The 21,448-nt window shown below is 42.8% G+C and overlaps 1 protein-coding gene across 4 annotated transcripts in view; it reads right to left on the reverse strand.

Annotated features, from left to right (window-relative positions):
- Positions 1-1,672: 1,672 nt before the first annotated feature.
- Positions 1,673-21,448, reverse strand: part of ERICH3 (glutamate rich 3) — a 67,617-nt gene continuing 47,841 nt past the window's right edge. For 3 of the 4 annotated variants that reach the window (XM_081193622.1, XM_081193624.1, XM_081193623.1), the window contains 4 exons: positions 13,747-14,163; positions 10,201-10,350; positions 4,243-8,353; positions 1,673-2,170 (listed from right to left, as the gene is read on the reverse strand). In XM_081193622.1, the coding sequence (XP_081049748.1) occupies positions 4,266-8,353; positions 10,201-10,350; positions 13,747-14,163 (4,655 nt within the window). In that variant the 3' untranslated portion in view covers positions 1,673-2,170; positions 4,243-4,265. The remainder of the gene's footprint in view (positions 2,171-4,242; positions 8,354-10,200; positions 10,351-13,746; positions 14,164-21,448) is intronic. The other variant, XM_081193625.1, reaches the window with a different exon arrangement.

Raw genomic sequence — 21,448 nt, forward strand, 5'->3', positions numbered from 1 at the left:
TTTACACATGTAGGGGATTCTAATGTGTCTGTTAAATTGGTGGTGAAAATGAGGAAAAACAACACCTTCCCAGTCCTCCTTTAGGCAGGAATCCCACCCACAGAATTCAATGGGGCTTAGTAAAGGTAAAGGGACCCCTGACCATTAGGTCCAGTCGTGGCAGCCTCTGGGGTTGCGGCGTTCATCTCACTTTATTGGCTGAGGGAGCCAGCGTACAGCTTCCGGGTCATGTGGCCAGCATGACTAATCCGCTTCTGGCGAAGCAGAGCAGCACACGGAAATGCCGTTTACCTTCCCACCGGAGCGGTACCTATTTACCTACTTGCACTTTGATGTGCTTTCGAATTGCTAGGTTGGCAGGAGCAGGGACCAAGCAATGGGAGTTCACCCCGTCACGGGGATTCGAACCGCCAACCTTCTGATCAGCAAGTCCTAGGCTCTGTGGTTTAATCCACAGCGCCACCTGCGTCCCACGCGTCAATGGGGCTTACGTCTGGGTAAACATGGACAGGATTGTGCTGCTTGTCTTCGCTATTCTGTTCATTTTCAGCATGGGTGGCTCATATCCAGTAGCTGACATGCCTATCACTCCTGGCCATTGACCATGCTGGGTGGGGCAAGAGCTGGAGACCAATGTCCCATCTTTGACAGCACTGCACCTCTGCAGGCCACACAGCACTGGTGCATGACCCATGATGGCTGAATTACTGAGAAACTGCAAGGTCAATATGTGAAGAAAACCAGAACTATGTGGCATCTACCTTTTGTAGGCACTTCAGATGAAGCTGGTGGCATGGGGATGTTTTGTACTCTGGTGTTACACCCCCCCACACAAACACAAAAATGCAATCTTCACCCAGGAATCTCAGCATTTTTAGATAAAATAATCTTCAAACTGACCTAACACTGCAGATGTTTTAGACTACAATTCCCATAAGCCCCAGTCAGCATAGCCGATGCCGAGAAATGATGGGATTTGTAGTTCAAAGCTTCGGGGAGGGGGGCTTCATATTGGCTACCCCTGCCATTCATGTTAAGGTATGTGCATGTGCTCTGATACTGGCGAGGTCTCTTTCTGTACAACATCGCAAAGCCCTGTGTACATGTTAAGACATTCAAATGGAGCTGCATCGTGTATAAGTGCTATTTTTGAGGCAGCTAGCCACACCACTGAAATAATGCATGTAGCATGCATGCCTGAGGAATTGTGATGACGTCTTCAAATGGCTTAGCTCCCTGTGGAAAGTTCCACTTGTACAGGGGGAGACTGCCTTCACCCTTCCCTTGAAAGAGCAGAAGTGCAAGGAGCCAAGTCCACGAAAAAGGCAATGGAATCGATGCTGCAGCATGTCCTTACATACAGCAACAACAAATAATACTTTGCCCTTAGACATGTTGTAGCTCCTCTCAACAGGAGCTCAGTTAACATGAAAAGCAAAGCGGGCTGTGCCCTCTGTGCCTGGGTGCAGAACTAATCCCAGTGTAAATGAACATTTGATATTTATATTTTGAAAGGATGTAGAAAAGACCCGGTCAGAACATAGGCACCTTTCTATTGGAACACATGTGTCTAGCCTTGCTTACACACAAAAACCCCCAAAACCCACACAAATGACACACCAAAGGCAGTGGGGGTGGGGGGATCATATAATCACAATATGTACAGTTCTCATCTGTTTTTTCAGGTGTTTTATTATTCTACATAAAGCCCTCATTGTGGCTCTCACTATCACCACAGTTAACTGGCTGATTTTTGTGAAGTTCCCAGCAACATAATAATTTTCTGCTTTTTTAAAAGAAATGTGTGGCAGCTGTTGGACAGGCCTCATGATTATTACTTTCATAATTATAAAGGAGTGCTATTTCTGAAATGGGCTAGATAGGCTTATTTCTCTAGTCTGGAGCTGTTCTGGTTAAAAAAGCAGCAGATGTTTATGCTACTCATGAAGGAAAAGAAAGAAAAAGGAGGGAAGACACCCCAGCCAGCACCAGCCTAGAGTGATTTGTGGAAAAGTTGCTAAATAATCATAATCGTAATATGACTAATGGAAAAGGGGAAATGGAAGCTGTGGAATAATTGGAGAGAATGCTTGGTTGGGTGAGTCATTGTTTCCACCTTGTCTTGGGACTGTAGTGATGACACAGTGGGACTGTCAAACCCCAGAGTACTCTAAGGAAGCAAAAAAGAAAAAGTTAGCTGTATAGGGTGCAGATTACAAATTTGACATAACAAGGACTAGCAATTCTAATCTGCTACTTTGGAAAGTTGTTTGTTTGCTGTGCATTAGGACATCTCTTAAGATATTGTAAAGAAATTTTGGTTCCTGGGGTCAAAGAGAAGGATTCCCACTGTTTGTGTGCCATTTTCCTCTGTTTGCATACCATTTTGAATCAAAATGTCAGAATGAACCTTTCAAAACTGGCCTGGCCTTTTGGTTGCAGTTGATCCTCAGAGCTATTAAAGCAGTGCTTTACTCTACCAAGGACCTTTCAAAGATGTTTGCATATTCTTTCTCAACTTCCTTATCCCCCAAACACTAGCCCACTAGCTGGGGACGACTCCGGAAGGTGAGAGCCATTTTGGAATAAGTGCAACCCCACCCACACAGCTAAGAATGATGAAATGGTGCGAGCAAGATCTATGTGTGAGATAGAAAAAACCAAAGCTGTCAGTTTGAAAAACAGGCAGAGAGAGCTGAGCTGAGTTTTGAGCTCTGCAAGGCAAAAGCATATGGGATGCAGGAATGCCTTGCTCTGATGGGACTGCAGTGGGCATTCTCTGTTAAAATGTTTACGTTATCTTCCTCCACTAGTATATATGTAACACAACAAAACAAAACAAAATGCGAAAGAAAGGCCTCTCCAGCAATCTCATCTGCTAAAGAAAACCAAACTTGGCTATCTACTACTGCCACCACCAGCCTCTGCTTAGAAGAGTGGTATACAGTGGTACCTCTGGCTGCAGGCGGAATCTGTTCCAGATCCCGAGGTTTTTGCGCATAAGCGTGCAGCGAAACCCAGAAAAATACTTCCAGGTTTGCCGCATGTGTATCCCATGTTAGAATTCTGCTCCATGACTGCAGTCATGGGATTGTTGTCTATCACATGATGGTGTATGTTTTGACTCCACAGAGTGGGAAGTGAAGGAGACAGGATGTTTGTGTTACTGTGTTTCATGAAGTGGGACTGTTGTCCTTTGTTCTTTCTCTTTGCTGTCTGATGGCAGAGAGAAAGGGAGCCATGTTGCAGTGCTCCGTGTGTGTTTATATGTAAATAAAGTAGATTAGCCAAAATGCTGAGTTGCTGAGGTCTGTTAAGCAAGCCTCAAAAACTCTGTGGATCCCTAAGTGTGCTGATGTCTGTTGGCATCGGTCGCTGTGATGTTTGGTCAGACGAAAGCTTTTGAAGCTCCTGAACAAACAACCAGGAGGGAGAGAACATGCCAGTCGGGCATGTGTCTCTGCCAGGGTCCTACTCGAGTGTAGGAGAAGCTCCTGACATCCCAAAGGATACGTAACCAGAGGTGTGCGTAAGTAGGGGTACCACTGTACAAACAACAGCTCCTGTCAGGTCTACCATTCAGTATTTTCATGATCTAAAGGAACTGGGTTGAATCGTTTAGAAAACTGTGTAAAATATATATATATATTTCCCAACTTGTCATTTTAGCCTGCTACACATAGGCCTATAAAATGGTCTGAAGGAAAACTGAGCAGTTCTACCGCAGCCATTAAGTAGTCTGGCCCCATAAGCTGTCCTGAAGGGAGCCCCCAGCCCAAACAATATGCAAACAGCTCCAAATTCCTCCAAGGAGATGGAGGTCTGTGTGATATTTTATTATTATTTTTAAAAACCAGCCATGTAAAGTCAAATCAAGCACCTTTAAACTCCTATTGATTTGTAACAAGTAAATGAGTAAGTGCATGTTCAACTCTCCCCAGTGAAATTAGTGTCAAGAAAGGTGGAACCTTAGCTGGCTCATGCACTCTGCTCCAGAGCTATAGCTATGGAGGCAACGAAGTAAGGTGAGTTTCAAAGACAGGTTTTTATTATTATTATTATTATTATTTCCTGTAGATGAGTGCCATTCAAAGGAGAAAAGTCACACAAACACACACATGTATGGCTAATTGGCTAATGCAAACACTTAGGCAGGCCTAAAGCAACTCTTTGGATTGGGGCCATTTCTCTCTCTCTCTCTCTCTCTCTCTCTCTCTCTCTCTCTCTCTCTCTCTCTCTTACCTTCATTCCTAGTCCCCTTCTTCTTAGTCAGATGTTCGAGAAGATTCTAGGCTGATCATTTGCAAAGTGAAGTTTACTGGCAGCTGTCCTTCAGGCTGTTGTGCATTGCTGGGAACAATTTCTTTCACCGGCAGATTTTCTTCTGGAGACTCTTCCTCTCCTGTTCTCCTCTGTTCGTTTCTATATTTTTCCTCCACAGGCTCTTCAGTACCTGCTTCCATGGCTTTGTCGCTCTGAGCACCCCATGTTTTTCTTTTTACTACAGCTGCAAAAACTTCTTTCCTCCCAGCCTCCTCCTTGTGAGACAGCATTTGAGTCTCTTCTACTGAAACTTCCCCCTCAAGTTCTTTAGGCTCTTCTTCTTCCTCTTCCTCCTCCACTTCTTCGCTCATAAACGATACTTGTTCTATCAACTTCTGCATCCCTGCCAACAGAGCTTCCTCCACATCTCGCAGCGTTATCGTTGGTTCTCCTGTGTAATATGCCTCCTCTTCCTTCTCTACTTCATCGCTTGCATCTTCTACCTGCACCTCCAGGTCAGGTGACATTTCCCCGGCCACAGTCTCTTTTGGTGTTTTTTCCACTTCATCTTGGAAGCTGACTTTACTGCCCATTCCTCCTTCTGCTAATGCTGCTTTTTGTGTGAATGGCTCGGATAGGTGTGATGCCTCTGTCACGCCAGCTACCCTTGGGGTTCCTGTGATGGTCATCCCATGGGCTATTTCCTTCTCATGTGCCATGGACAGAGAGCCCCTTTCTCTCTCTTTCCCTGAAACTTCAGCCTCTGTCCTCCTTCTAATTGCCACCTTTCTCCCTGCCTTTGTCTCTTCAAAATCCACTTCTCCTTCTCCTTCTGCCTCTGTCTTCCTTCTTCCTACTCTTTGTTTCTGTTTAGGTGCTACCACTCCAGATCCCAGAATCACTTCTGTCCCTCCCTCTTCAACTTCCTCACCCTCCTCTTCAATTAGATCCTCTTCCTCCACTGCACCTTCTGCACTGGCCACCACGCCTTCAATTGTTGCTCTTCTTCCAGCCCTTCTTTCTGAACTTGCCTTGACACCTGACCTCTCTGCCTTTCGTATTACTCTTGCTTCCTGGGCTGTCCTATGTTCATCTTCTGCTGCTGAAATGACCCCCTCAGCCTCGCTCTCTGACAAGGGTTCGCCCACCTCAGATTCCAGTTTCTGTCCAGCTGAACCTTCATCTCTAGATATTCTTTTCTTCTCTTGTTGATACGTTTTCCTTCCAGACCTTCTTTCTGAACTTGGCTTGAACGCTGACTTTTCTGCCTTTCGTATTGTTCTTGCTTCCTGGGCTGTCGTATCCTCATCTTCTGCTGCTGAAACAACCCCCTCAATCTCAGTGTCTGACAAGGGTTCACCTTCCCAAGGTTCTGGTTCCTCTTGAGCTGAACCTTCATCTCTAGATATTCTTTTCTTCTTTCTCACGTCTACATGTGTTTTCCTTCCAGCCCTTCTTTCTGAACTTGGCTTGACCGCCGACCTATCTGCCTTTCGTATTACTCTTGCTTCCTGGGCTGTCGTGTCTTCATCTTCTGCTCCTGAAATGACTCCCTCAGCCTCAGTGTCCGACAAGGGTTCACCTTCCCAAGGTTCTAGTTCCTCTTGAGCTGAACCTTCGTCTCTAGATATTCTTTTCTTCTGTCTCACTTCTAAGTGTGTTTCCCTTCCAGCTCTTCTTTCTGAACTTGGCTTGACTGCTGACCTCTCTGACTTTCGTATTATTCTTGCTTCCTGGGCTTCTTCTTCTGCTCCAGAAATGACCTCCTCAGCCTCACTCTCCGATAAGGGTTCGCCCACCTCAGATTCCAGTTTCTGTCCAGCTGCACCTTCATCTCTAGATATTCTTTTCTTCTCTTGTTGATGCGTTCTCCTTCCAGCCCTTCTTTCTGAACTTGGTTTGACCGCCGACCTCACTGCCTTTCGTATGACTCTTGCTTCCTGGACTGTCGTATCGTCATCGTCTGCTGCTGAAATGACTCCCTCAGCCTCACTCTCTGACAAGGGTTCACCTTCCCAAGGTTCTAGTTCCTCTTGAGCTGAACCTTCGTCTCTAGAAATTATTTTCTTCTCTCTCACCTCTTTGTGTGTTTTCCTTCCAGCCCTTCTTTCTGAACGTGGCTTGACCGCCGACCTATCTGCCTTTCGTATTACTCTTGCTTCCTGGGCTGTCGTATCCTCATCTTCTGCTCCTGAAATGACTCCCTCAGCCTCACTCTCTGACAAGGGTTCACCTTCCCAAGGTTCTAGTTCCTCTTGAGCTGAACCTTCGTCTCTAGAAATTATTTTCTTCTCTCTCACCTCTTTGTGTGTTTTCCTTCCAGCCCTTCTTTCTGAAGTTGGTTTGACTGCTGACCTCTCTGCCTTTCGTATTACTCTTGCTTCCTGGGCTGTCGTGTCTTCATCTTCTGCTCCTGAAATGACCCCCTCAGCCTCACTCTCCGACAAGGATTCATCCACCTCAGATTCCAGTTTTTGTCCAGCTGAACCTTCATCTCTAGATATTCTTTTCTTCTCTTGTTGATACGTTTTCCTTCCAGACCTTCTTTCTGAACTTGGCTTGAACGCTGACCTATCTGCCTTTTGTATTGTTCTTGCTTCCTGGGCTGTCGTATCCTCATCTTCTGCTGCTGAAACAACCGCCTCAGCCTCACTCTCCGACAAGGGTTCACCTTCCCAAGGTTCTGGTTCCTCTTGAGCTGAACCTTCATCTCTAGATATTCTTTTCTTCTTTCTCACGTCTACATGTGTTTTCCTTCCAGCCCTTCTTTCTGAACTTGGCTTGACCGCCGACCTATCTGCCTTTCGTATTACTCTTGCTTCCTGGGCTGTCGTATCCTCATCTTCTGCTCCTGAAATGACTCCCTCAGCCTCACTGTCCGACAAGGGTTCACCTTCCCAAGGTTCTAGTTCCTCTTGAGCTGAACCTTCATCTCTAGATATTCTTTTATTCTTTCTCACGTCTACATGTGTTTTCCTTCCAGCCCTTCTTTCTGAACTTGGCTTGACCGCCGACCTATCTGCCTTTCGTATTACTCTTGCTTCCTGGGATGTCGTATCCTCATCTTCTGCTCCTGAAACAACCGCCTCAGCCTCAGTGTCCGACAAGGGTTCACCTTCCCAAGGTTCTAGTTCCTCTTGAGCTGAACGTTCATCTCTAGATATTCTTTTCTTCTCTCTCACTTCTAAGTGTGTTTTCCTTCCAGCCCTTCTTTCTGAACTTGGCTTGACTGCTGACCTCTCTGCCTTTCGTATTACTCTTGCTTCCTGGGATGTCGTATCCTCATCTTCTGCTGCTGAAATGACCCCCTCAGCCTCACTTTCCGAAAAGGGTTCACCCACCAGAGGTGCTAGTTTCTGTTGAGCTGAATCTTCGTTTCTAGACGTTCTTTTCTTCTGTTTCACTTCTAGAGATGTTTTTTTGGTCCCACCCCCCCACAGGCCTGAAATGTCTTGGACTATTTCCTCCATTTCAGATGAAACTCCTTGTCTGACACCTTTGCCGCCATATACTAGGGCTCCAGAAACAGCTGCTTTTTCCTCATCTGTGGAGACAACCCCTTCAGGTTTTGACCCCGGAGCCATGTCTTCTGCTTCCACAAAAGAACCATCCTCCAGCTGGATTTTCGCATATATCTTGTCCTTCACACCTCGCTTCAATAATTTGCCTTCCTTACTTTCCATATCATCTCCCAAAGCCTCTTCTTCATCTTGTGTTTTCTCTCCCTTCCCCAGAGAACTCTTTGGTTTTTTGAGCTTTTTCTCTGCTTTTGCCTTTCCCCCAGCTGCCTTTCCTTCCTCATGCATGACCTCTTTTTCGGCATTGTCCACATCTGATTCTACTACTGCTTCTTCCTCCAGTTCTGCTGCAAGCTCCTTTTTTCCTGCTCGTTTTGCTTTACGAGCTGTTACATCTTTGCCTCGCAATTCTTCTCCCAAAGCTGTTTCTTCGGGCCCTTCCTCATCGGCAAGCTCCTCTTCGTCAAGTGCTCTTTCCTTGCCCACCATCTGTCTTGCATGTTTCACTTGCCCCACCACCTTCTGTGATTCAAGCGCTCTTGATTCTTTTGCCAAGGAAGCTCCATCTGGCACTATTAAAATAAGCACAGCATGAGTTGTAATTGTGATAACTCTATCAGTGTTGGGTTGGGCTTTTTCTTTAAAAAAAAAATACATTGCAATGAAAGGTGTCATATTTTTCAACCTTCCTTGCAGAGAATGGCTTGGCTTAGCCATTGTGAATCATCTGATGAGATTCTGCACTGACAACTTGTGGGCTAGATTGTGTGGATTAACCCATGAGGGACTGATGTGTGAAGGAAGCTACCTCGTGGGAATACACTGGACATGTTAATTTTCTGGACCCACATGGTTCTATAGAGGTCAAGGCACAATAATGCAGGAGGGAGCCTTCTCCTGCTTTGACCCATTTTGTCTTGCTTAAGAAACTGCCTCGTGTTTCTGCCCCGTCCCACATTATTTAGTAGCAGCAGTTTCTATATAAGCAGAAAGTTGTCAGTCAACCCTTCTTTTCCCAATAGCCTTGCCCATAAACAGATATTGAAAGAAATTTGCCATGTCACTGAAACTGGAATATAAATACTCAGACAGCAAGTTCATCTTGCAGAATAGCTCCATACCAAGTGAAGAGTTGCTGAATGATAGCATTGCAGAGATGAAAGGCATCTGGCAGCCATTAAATCAAGCATATAAATATTGATATGTACACACACACACACACACACACACACGAGTGGGAATGGAGTGCTCAAAAAACAACTGGGACCCCAGTATCAAAAGAAAGGGGAGCACTACTCCACACCCTGATCAAAAAAGACTCATTGTGCAAAGTGCATTTGATACTAATGAAATTTATGCAGGTTGGGATTAACTGTTCTCATTGATTTCAGTAGTGGAACTGGCTGTCCAATCCTATGCATGTCCAATTTTCCACCCAGCAAAGGGTATATAGGCTGTAGCCTAAGTTTATTTTTCCAATTGGAGCTGTTGTCATTAACTTGGGAGATACTTCACAAGCCTACATGTTATTAATTACGCTTGATAAACTATGTTTGATAAATTATGTTCTAAAATGTTAAAGGATATAAAGGAGTGGAAAGAATCATATTGACATCTATACAGAGAAATGGTTTCTTCCTGACTTGTATGCTTGTATAATCTAAACACTTTGCAGGGAAAATTGTAGGAGCTGAAGTGCTGATGGCATCCATCTATGCCCTTATGTGTGATGTTCAATGAACAATGCAATCATACCAGACAAATCCTGGAATCAAAAAGCTGCATCTGAGGGGAATAGAGCTGGAGAGAGTGGTTATAATTCAGTCAGAAGGTCAAGGGAGGTAGTGACAAAATTGTTTATGGAAATTGTAAAATTTGTACAGTATAGTGTGAAGTAGGAGGAAACATCAAAAGCTTTCTTCTTTATCCTCCTCCATAGTCTAATCAAGCACATGCCTATCTATCATGTAGGCCAAGACTTTCAAGTAGAATTTGGGTAATTAAGGCTCAAACCGGACATTGCAGGACATGTGTTGTTGATTCTGCTCCACATCTCCCCATGCCATCTAGCAGAAGGCAATATTTTTGGTGCTTGCTTGCTCTTCCTTAATGGGAATACTAGTTAAAAGGTGGGTTCATTCTAACCTGGTGGTTCAAGTCTGATCAGTGCAGCTTTAAGAATTTAAGAAATCTGCTGTATCAGACATGGCAAAGCACACAAAAACACTCAAACACACAAGCCAGTCTCCAAACAACCTAAACAAGCAACCTTTTTGTTGCTAGTTATTCAGACACAATCAAAACTACAAAATGAAGGAAATTAAAAGAAGGATGAGATGAGAGTATAAAATAAAAAGAATAAAGATCAACTAGTATTGGAATGGGTTGTGGCACTTAAGGCTTTATCATTTGATTTTACCTTTATGTTTATCTCCTTTATATTTATCTTTCTTAGCTATGCTCTCCTCCTCCTCATCCTCCGTACTGGAGTCACTTGGTTCAGGTTCAGAACTCAAAAGTCGATCATGTTCCATGGCCTCAGCTATTTTCTCTTTGACGGATTTGCCATCTTCAAAAAATAGCACAACAATCACAAAACAGGGAGCAAAAGAGAGAAATTGGGGAAATGCTGATCACACATTCACTTACAGGTTACTCTACTAGCAATTAAGGATGCCACTTAAAATCCATGTCACCCACATGGATGCATTAAACACATACATAAAGCAAATAGCATCCCATCTATCAGATATTAAAATTGCATGCAGTGGAATTTCCACAATACAAAACAACTGCTACTACTACTACTACTACTACTACTACTACAACTACAACACACAAGTTACAAAAAATACCACCAGATCATAAGGTGATCTTTTTGTTCAGAAATATTTTTAATTTGCACACAAACCAAAATAACAAGACAATAGAAAACCTGCAGATAAATTCAGGACATTTTTGAATACTAAGTTTCCAGATGCAATTCCAATGATTCCATCAATTCTCTAAACAGGTTAAATAGCTTGTGAGCTTCATCTCATTTTGATGCATGGGCAGATCCGAATGCAAATCCCCATGCTTCAACAAACATTTGATATTCCTAAACGCATGAGAAGCAACATGTCCTATTCTGCTACATTTCCACCACATTCTTATTAGGCCATGACACAGTTTAAAGTTGTGCTAATATTTTCATTGTAACCTCAGTGCTTATGCAATAAAGTTTATTTACATTTCACTTGTTCTTAACAGAGTATGTATTATTAATATTGCATTCCTATTAGCTTAGCAACCACTATTCCCGAAACAGAAACAGAATATTTTTTTCTTCTTCTCGTCTCCAAAACGACACGTATATAAAAAGAAATCACTGCTGAAAGTTGCAAAGCTCTCTGGCATTAGTGTAGGTTTCTTTTAAAATAGGAAGCCTGATGGGTTCTGCCTAGGTGTGCACACCTCATTAGCCCCATTGGGAGCGGAACCCTCCCCAGCACTGCTTTGTTTACAAGTCTTGTACACAAGGAGTTTAAACCACTTGGTGTGTAAGGATGGTTTTCTTCCAGTTCTGCAGTGTGGGTGAAACAGGTAGGTCATTGTAGTGAGAGGCTTGATGCTGCAATGAATTATGCACACACTGGCACCTATCCCATTCTAGTCATGCTGCCTACAACCAGTGGCGGAAGGGTCTGGATGTGTCTAGGAGACAAATAATTATACAACTTTTAGAAGACATCAGAAGGCAGCCCTGTACTGGGAGGTTTTTGATGACTGATGTCTTATTATGTTTTTATATGTGCTGGAAGCCACCCAGAGTAGCTGGGGCAACCCAGTCAGATGGGTGGAGTATAAATAATAAAATTATTAATATTATTGTTATTACTGAGCTGTACTTATTTTATTTTATTTCAGTCCTGCCTTTCTACCAGTATAGGACCCAAGGCAGCTCACAATATGTAGATGTAGATCCAAATGCTCATCCAGAATGGACACCAGCGCCCTCAACATACATGGAAGCCTGCTTCTATAGGGGGGTTTCTCTTTCTTGCTACAAAATAAAGTCCACTGAACAGGTTTTGCTTTTCTTTTCTTTCGTCTCCCCCTATATCTGCCATGATCCACCCTATTCAAGCAGATATTCAGCAGACTGCAAAAAAACCAAAAAACTTTTTGCAAAAAAAGAAAGAAAAAAAGGGAGAGGCAGAAGATAATTTCAGTAGCCAGGCAAAAATCTCAACACCTCCAGCTACCACAGCAGTAGAGTCTAGAGACATCCTCTGCTAAATGATATGTTAATTCAGATCCAGGACTATCAAACAACTGTTTAATTACCATGTTCAGAAATCTGAGCTAAACAGAAATGATGATACCCTTCTGCACTAAAATCTGTGGCAGGCCATTAACTCAACCCACATGATTACTCCATGCTTCCATTTTGTATTAGAGCACTTAATCCTATGTGTGTACTTGTTAAGTGGTTAATAACTTCATTCTTCAACAGTACTTAAATATTCATCTCATCTAACAGTCTAATTGGGAAGTTGCTCACATTGAGAATCCAGCATATGGATGAAGGGAAAGATTTCAAACAACTAAAACACCCATAAATAATTCAGCATAATCATCCAGAACTGTACTTTTCGCTCTCTCTTTTTTTCAATTTTCCTCCGTGTTAGATACATAACAAATTGCAAGGCAATGAAAAGCAACCCAGCCAAAAGATGTTTGCAAACCATTCCAATTTTCATAACGTTCTGCACATGCCAAACTATTCCATTGAACAGCACAAAGCAATAAGAAATAAACCATCAATGTCTATTAATAGAAAGCAAGATCACTGTATAATTCACCACCAGATGATTGCAGATAAAAATACAAATCAGAAGAATTAGCATGACTTATGGCTTTCTTTCGTGTCTGCATCACTATGGGTTGATATTAAGTGACTAGAACGATCTCACTACGATCTACAGTTAAAAATAATAATACTACACACCTTAATTGTTTCTTTCCCTCAGGGAAAGAATTCCCTCATAGGAATTGATTGTGCAAACAGTATTTTATCATCCAAAACAATAATAATTATATATATGGTTTTAGAGGAGGGGCCATACCATAGCTTGTTGATAGCACACATGCTTTGTGTGCAGAAGGCCCCAAATTCAATTCTTGGCATCTCCAGTTTAAAAGGTCAGATTGCAGGTGATATGAATGACCTCTGCTTAAGGCTTTGGAGAGTCGCTGGCAGTCAGAGTAGGAATTCTGGATAGGATGAATAGTTTGACCGGATATAAGGCAGACTCCTATCTTTAATTTGCTATGTTTAAAGCTATGAAACTTGTCCATAATCTCACAACAAAAAGGTGGAACAGAAATTTTTATCTCGTGTCTCACATATTCATCACTCCAAACAATAAAAGCACACAAAGATGTGGTTTAGATGTCATTATGTCTTTGAACCTATAAGAAGTATACACTGATTAACTTCGTTTGATGCAATTGCTTTTCCCTATGTTGATAAATAGCCTTTCCAGCTGTGCTTTCAGATGGGATGGCAATCAAGTTTGGGCACTGCTTGATCTCAGGTCCATTTCACCTGCTTGTCTCCCTTTTCCATCGAGGAAAGTAATAAATTCAGCTGTCACAAAATGCCATGCAAACGATAGTAATGGAGACAAGAGGAAAGCTCGCCAAAGCCTTACATGTTAAATCACACAGACCACAATTATAGCACCCAAAACAACAGCATGGCACGGACGTTTCAGAGCATGACACTGCCAGCAATTTGGCACACACAGTAAACTGAGGGTGGGAGGGGGGGATCACATCGTTCTAACATACAATGTTGTGTTTCACATGCCATCATCAAAGCTTAGAATGCAAAATGATGCAGTCAGTCAAGAACAAGCAAAGCCACACACTTGTATGCAATGGACCCATCAGAGTTCTGACTGCAGACCATACTTACCACCTTCATCCTCATCTTCAGAAGGTCCCCTGCTTCTGGTCTCTGCTCGACGGCTGTGTTCAGAATGCCCTAACACATCCTTCTCCCTGTCGTCCCTCACACTCCTGTGCACCGAACCTACAACATTGCCTTCCTCACTGCCTGGACTTGAGTCTTGACTTCTTGCCTTCCTGACTTTGTGAGAGGTGCCTGCCACATCTCTGGCTGCTCTGCTGGTGGCGTCCCCCGTGTCCGGCTCTTCCTCCACATCGATTCCTTGGCCTTCCTCTCTTTGGGTCTTTGCGGTTTCACTTTCATACCCTGAATGTCTGTCGGTCTTCTCTCGCTTGCGGCCTCGCTTTCCCATCTCGCGGTCGGAGTCGTTTTCGCTGCTGTATGGCATGCTGCTGGAGGAGAGGGAGCGTGCAACCTTCCTGTCTACAAAGAGTAAAACACAATTTCATTTCAATGGCACCTTACCTCTTCTCAGCGCTTAAAATCATTGCTTGGAGGGTCTTGCTGAGAAACCTAGGGCTGTGTGTGAAACAGGCCTCCCTTCGCAGCAGCACAGGGGGATGTGAGAGCCCTTCAGGTTAGTGCTAAAGCATCAGGTTTTATAAGAATGAGTTCAATCTAGGCATCTACTCTTTAAAATATTTCTGGGGGATTGAGTAGTTAAGAACTTCCTGCTTCTGAGTCTGCTCTTATGGGTACATTAAAGATCAGCATAAAGCTGTCTCCAATATTCCCTAGTTACTTTTATGCCAGGCAGGAGAGGCTTGTTTTCACTGTAGTGATCTATCTGCTTCCTTTTCTTGTTGTATTTAAGGTGGGGGGGGGGGGAGGTTGTGTAACTCCTTTTAAAAGGTGTTGTCTGTCTGTTTTGGGGTGTGTTTGCCCGGGTCTTTCACTTGAGGATCTTCAACATCAGTGCCTGTGCCTAAGATGAAAATGCAAAGTTTTGCTGAAATCCTTATTCACTTTGCTTTTGGCTCAATGATTGCTGTGCTCTAAAACACAGTATCAGAAAAAAATCAGTAACCGTATTTCTTTTTTCTGAAATATATGTGTAACACCTTTCATGCACAAGGTGGTGTAAAAAGGGGAGGGGCAATAAAATTACAATTCAGAATAAAATGGCAGCTGCTAGGTCAGTGGCAAAATGCTTAAGGAGACCTTGAGATGATGAATGAAATCAATGTAGCGTCTAAAAGTGGAACATTGTAGTAACAGGTGACTTCAACTACCCTCACATAGACTGGCTACACATGTGTTCTAGTCATGGCAAAGAGATAAAAATTCTAGGTATTCTAAATGACAGTGCTCCAGAACAGTTGGTGTTGGAACTGACCAAAAGGGCAGTGACCCTAGACTTAATCTTGAGTGGCATACAGGACTTGGTGCAAGATTTAAGCATTGTTGAGCCAATGGGGAACAGTGACCATTGAGCTGAAAAATTAAATATACATGTAAATGGCTAGGTCTCCAAGGAAATCCAACAAGGTCACATTTGATTTCAAAAGAGGAAATGTCCCCCAAATGAGGAGGTTGGTAAAAAGGAAATTGAAAAGCCAAATCACTCCAAATGCTTGGGAGTTAAGACCACAATGTTAGAAACTCAACTTGAGTGTATACTGCAAATCAGGAAAAGTATCACAAGGACCAAGATGATCCTGTGGGATCTCAGAAAGTATTTCATTTACTGCAAGGCACTGAGGAAAGGAGGTCTTGAACCAGGCAGATGAAGGGCTTCTCCACACTTACCTTTCCTCCACTTTTTCCAGGAAATCAGCAAAAAACCTGAATTGACATTTGCTCCAATGGAGCACTAAAGAGCAGTTTTTTTGTGGGGAAAGCTCTCGAGCAAAAAAGCTTGGACCTGGAGCTTTTAAGCACGAACCAGTGCCTGGAAAGATTGGGGCAAAGGGTAAGTGAGGCTAAACCCTAACTGTAGGGCATGAGCCCCAACTAGACTGAATTAGCTGTCAGCTGAATTGACAGGTCAATCAATGCCTGCACACCTGGGCCTATAATGGTCTAGCCTGAGAGCTGCCCCATCAGTCCAAACAACTTTTTTTGTGATGAGTGCCTTGTCCTAGCCCTAGTTTATCCATGTCCCTTGCACTGATTATGCCCCTACCTTTGGCCCCTCAGACCTGGCTTGCTCTAGCCTTATCCTTGTCTGTTTGCTCTACAACCTTGTTGCTGTATCCAAGAACTGAGAGCAGACACCTTGCTCAGACTGGACACTTATGTAGTCTTTTCTGATAATGCCACCCAGTTAAGGGAAAGCTCAAGCATGGATTCAGACTAAGGACTACTCAGTATCACTTTATAAAATGCTGCAGCTTCTAATTTCATTTGCAATAAATCCTCGACAAACAAAGTTCATTCATTTGCAAATACCTAACATTTCAACTGAATAATAGAATCCATTGGAAATCCGTTATAGACAAAACTAAAATCAATACTGTAACGTATTATATTCTTGTGTTTTCTATCAAATGCAGTGCTGAGTTCTGAACTCCTTTCATGTCCTGCCTGCTTCCGATAATTACTTGTAAATTTTGCTAATATTTTAAATTATTCTTTCCATCTGTGCTACTCTGAATAATCTGCAGGGCTTGTGATTCTTTTGTAAAGGGGAGCGGGGAGGAAAATGTGTTTACTTGAGCAAAAATTCAGGGTTTTCTTTATTCTTTCATTGCACTTCTGTAATGTAAAGCATTTTCCAATGAATACTACAAGAATGAATGAAACACTACTGTGAGGTGGTCATTAAAATTTCTCTTTTCCATATGGGAAGCAAGGCTGTAGAACATATTGCTTAATCAATGTACATAGTCAATCAGTAAACCAATTGGAGCCAGAACTCAATAAAACTGGTCCAGATTCAGCACTCTAACAAATGGACAGCGTCATCACTTAATGCATTTGATAAATATTAACATACCCCTCAGCATAAGATACTGAATGGATCTGTTATTTTGGGGGGATGAATGTTACCGGAGGATACTGGATCAACACTCCTGATGACTTAAGGAGATATGTTTAGCAACAAAACAGATAGAGACCCAGAGGTAATGTGAGCATCTAGCTCCTCCAACTAGCCTATCTTCATCAACCAAGACTTCAAGGCGAGTCTTCACATTAATCCACATGGTAATGTAATAATGCAAGAGAAGAAACATGTTAGGGCTGCCACAACATGAAGGTCATTTAAAGATTGTTTCCTGTGGCAGCCCAATGGCAACACGTAGAAATTTGCTGCATACTTCAGGGTGGGGTAGCGTGTTTTTTTAAAATGTCACCAAAGCCTTAAAATGAAAAGGGAAAAGCTTCAACATGCTACACAGAGACAGCTGCTTTAAAAGGCATCCATGCCTGTCTTATTTTGTGTGGACCAGTTGTAGGTTAACACAAATCGCTCCCTCAGAAAACTGCAGCAAATTAAAAACCAGGCTGGAAAGTGATAAGATTTAATTATCTATGGCAGCTTGTCATTGGTCAAAACACAGACATAGGGAACCTTATCACATCTTGTGCTTTAAGCTTGTCATTGGTGCCAGCTAATAGTATCAAATGTATGAAAGGAGGCCTTGAGTGCCATCTATTGGATTGGAAAGATAAGCAGAGACACTTTTAATAATTTAATAATAAATATACCTTCAGCTTCAGTGTCTCTTTGAATGTTCGTTAGAAATGGTGAAAGGAGAAGAAAGACTGACTCATATTTCCACTCCCATCTCCCAAGAGAGGTTCTCATCTGAAGGGACAATGTGTACAACGCGCGCACACAGAGAAGATGCATAATTCTACCTATCCATCTGGAAAATGCGTATCATACCTGGAAAGATCTATCTGTTTTCCTCCCTGAACACAAGAATATGGATGTGGTTAAACAGAGCGCTTGAGTGATTCACGTTCCTTCTGTTGCCATTTGCCTCTGAGACATGTGCAAAAGCCACCTTAAAGCAGCATTAGATTTCAGCCTCGAAGTGTGTAAAAGGCCATGAGACATTTCAGCAACCCAGGTCATTAAAAATATTATCAGGTTTTTTGAAAACATAAACAGCCTGATACAGAAATAGCTGTTTACCTCAGCAAAAACAGCCTGCACTGCTTTCCAGCTAATGAGTCATCCTGATTTATTCACAGGATTATGGTCTACGAGGATTTGAAAACCATACGTTCAGTCTTCTCTGACCTGTTCTCTGCCTGCGCTCAACAAAAATATTGCATGGAAAAATAAGGATTACCGTTTCTCATTTATCTAGAGACACTATTAAAACCTTCCACATTTGGAGAAATTTCGCCTTCACTTGGACCTGCACCAGCTGTTGAAATTCAAAGCTGTCAAGAAAGTGCACAGATTGGAGCGGACCATCATTTTATTATTATTTATGAAGGACAGGCTCCTATCGTCATTTCAATTTTATTTTTATTTTTTAGTAAAAACAGAGTCAAGGAAATCTGTGCATTGCAGTCCCTCAAAATCCTCTGTAACTATGTACTGAAAACCCTAAGGGTGGAATTCAACTGATGAGTTCTGTTAGTGGAAGCCCACCTAAGGACTTCCACTAGTGCAACTGGGCATTCCCACCTCCTCTCCTTGCGTGCCCCGCCCCCTTCCCCTACAATTAGTTCATGGGCCAGGGATGGGAGAAACCCCAGAACAGCATGCAGAGGAGATTGTTCCATTTGGCAAGCTACAATGCTGGTCTGGACAGAACATAGCGAGACACTGAATTCTTCCCTATGGGTGGTATCCAATGTACCACTATGCGAATCTTCAGTCAGTGCAAGGATTTCTGCTTAAGCAATGGACTCTTCTCTCCTTCTCCCCACATCCCTTCCCCCCAAATCTGTTCCCCCAACCCACTGGAGCAGGTTTGGGGGCTGGGGTATTAGGTGAGGAGAGGGAGGCAAGTCCCACTGCGCAAGCAGAAATCCATGCACTGACAGGATGTGGTAGTTTAATACCACTCTAGATGGACCTAGCAAATGTTAATTTCAAAGAATGCCCCCAAGGTAGCATCATTGTAAGGGAAACTGAGAAAAGAAAAGGAAGATAGACCCAGTTGTCTCGTGCTGCTTTGGGTATCCTGCCAGAATCTGTTTGAAGATGAGGGGACTAGGAGAGGCATCATTGATGGGCCTTGCTGGGCATCAAACGCCCAAGGATGCTGGGTTCTGATGCCAGTCCAGAAGGTGTCCCCATTTCCCTCCTTTCATTAGTTTATGGTATTTAAGGGAAACGTAGGGGAAAGCAACATTCTAACAAAATCTGAAAACTGCACGCAATCTTTTATTCTGGTCACCATCATGTCATGACTAAGGTAAAGGCCTCTTTCAGCCATCTTAAGGTTTCAGGAAAATAGCTACATCTCAATGTTCAAAGCGTTCACTCTGCTTTTTGATTGCATGAAATGTATATCCTTCATAATGAAAAGAGAATATTGGCGCTCACTCATACTTCCTTCAAAAAGAGAGCATACAGGAGAAAGCTATCGTTCCTGACCTAGCCAGGTCTTCTCCTAGGGCGAGTCTTGGAATAACTTTGTTACATCCTAGCACAGAAGGAATCTCACAGTAGCTCTGGGACAGTTTTGTACAGTAAACTTCAGTTGTTTACAGAATCAACTAAGTTGGTTTTCAAAACCGTGATTCTCCACAATTGCAAAGCGTGCCAATGGCAAGGACAGTGAGAGGTGAAATCACTTTCAGCCATCTTGAGATGTCAATAAAACAGCTACTTTCAAGTATTTCAGGGCACTGCTATATTGTGTCTGAGCTTCCTTTGACTGGCTGGAACTTACAGACAATAAAGTCTGGATATTGGGGGACGGTGGAAAGAAGGGAGAAATGGGCTTCTAGTAAATGTTTTCAGAAGGTGTCACTAATTTCCATTTTTCTTGGCGACTGAAGGAAGGAAGGAAATCAGCTTAGGAATGAATGTCCGAAGCACATCCTCCAGTGTGGAACAACACACTAGAGACAGAAACTTATTTTGTTTCTTGCTGAAAACTGCTCCAGGAAGTAAGAGAATCCAATTCTCACCAACAGCAGTTGGGCTACATTACACAAATCAAGCCAACAGATATATTAAAACTTCTAAAGTAATGGCTTTAGACTGTGTCAATAAAAATGACCCGAATGGGTGCTTTATTGTCATTTTGTAAGGAGCACTGTTACACCAACAGAAAGAATTACTTGACCTAATTTCTCATTTTTTCATGTGCAGAGTTCTATGTTTACAATTGGGATACAGGGTTGTTAAATGCAACTAATCTATTAGCACATCAGAACCGAGAGCAGGGCTTCATAGAAGTAGTCTTCAGTTGTATGGAACTAGAACACTGATGGGACATTTACTCTTTTTGCTACACATGAATGGCTGCAGAGGCCATTCACACTCTCAGTGATTCCTGCTTAAACTGGCCACAAACCACCGGTCTCTGGTAGTTCAAAGGATTGCAAGAAGGATAACAAATATGCAACATGTGACTCAGAGACAAAATACATGACCAGCACCCTAACATGAAGTACACATTCCTAGACCATACCACTTCAGAATGCACATGGGGGGGGGAGACAAGAATGTTTACTGGCCCGCAAACAGGAGGAGGGGGATCACTATACATGCAAAATGAATGCTGGGGAGAAAGCAAAGTCCAAAGGCCAACTCAGACAAATGTGAATGGATTGATGACAATGAATGTGTCTAGTTTTAAATGTAAAATTACATCTGCAGGGGGCATCCCTCAAGATCAAGACCATGCACATGGGAAAGGGAGATTTGACTTCCTGCCCATGCCACAGTTCTGATTAAAACCCCTGTATTCACACTGCTATTTATCCTCCAGAGTCAATCTTGCAATGGCACTGCTTATGATTTCTTCTCACCTCATCGTCACCAGTCACTGAGGCTTTGTGATTGTGTGTTTACCCACAGAAGGGAAATTCCAGGAAGTGGAGGAAGGAAGAAAATGCCCTAATATTGATTTGGTTTGCATATATACTTGAGGGTGACACAAGTGTAGCCCCCAATCTCCAGCTCCCATCTCAGAACCTACAGCTCCTTCCCCACCAGATAAGATTTCAAGAATCAGCTCCTTCAGTCCCCAGGGGCATTTCTAATTAATTATTTGCTGTTAATTGTTCACATAACACCAACACTGTAAAGTGGACTGCTATTGTTTGCATTTGTCAAGCGACAAACTTACAACCAAGCTTTCATCCACGGCACAACATTGGGTCTGTCGTATCCAATTTTACTCTGACAGTCTCTTTTGAATGATAAGCAGTCTCCTCTGAAACTGCAGACAATCCTATATGGCTTCGTTGTAGTTACTGAACTACTTCTGGATGGGAAAACAAAGAAAGCTATGGCTGGTGCCCATGATGATGAAAACTGTAATCACTGAAGTGATAGCGAGCGCTAACCCAATATGGTTGGTCATCTCATTTCTACAGCCTCTAGCTACAAAACATACACATTTCCTAACCAGTCTTGCATGCTATTAATAAAACACTTCAATAAAGACTGTCACGCCTATCCAATTAGCATGATCATTCCACTTAAGTTATATCTCGTTGGGATTTCTGCTCTGAATGGATCAATTACTATCACACAAAATGGGTCAGGATTTTTTGTTAAATGCTACTTATCTGAAATTTGTTCATCTGTAAAACTCAGAGTGCATTATTTAACTCCCTGCTG

Source organism: Podarcis bocagei (assembly GCF_964188305.1).
Source record: "Podarcis bocagei genome assembly, chromosome: 5".
Taxonomy (NCBI): domain Eukaryota; kingdom Metazoa; phylum Chordata; class Lepidosauria; order Squamata; family Lacertidae; genus Podarcis; species Podarcis bocagei.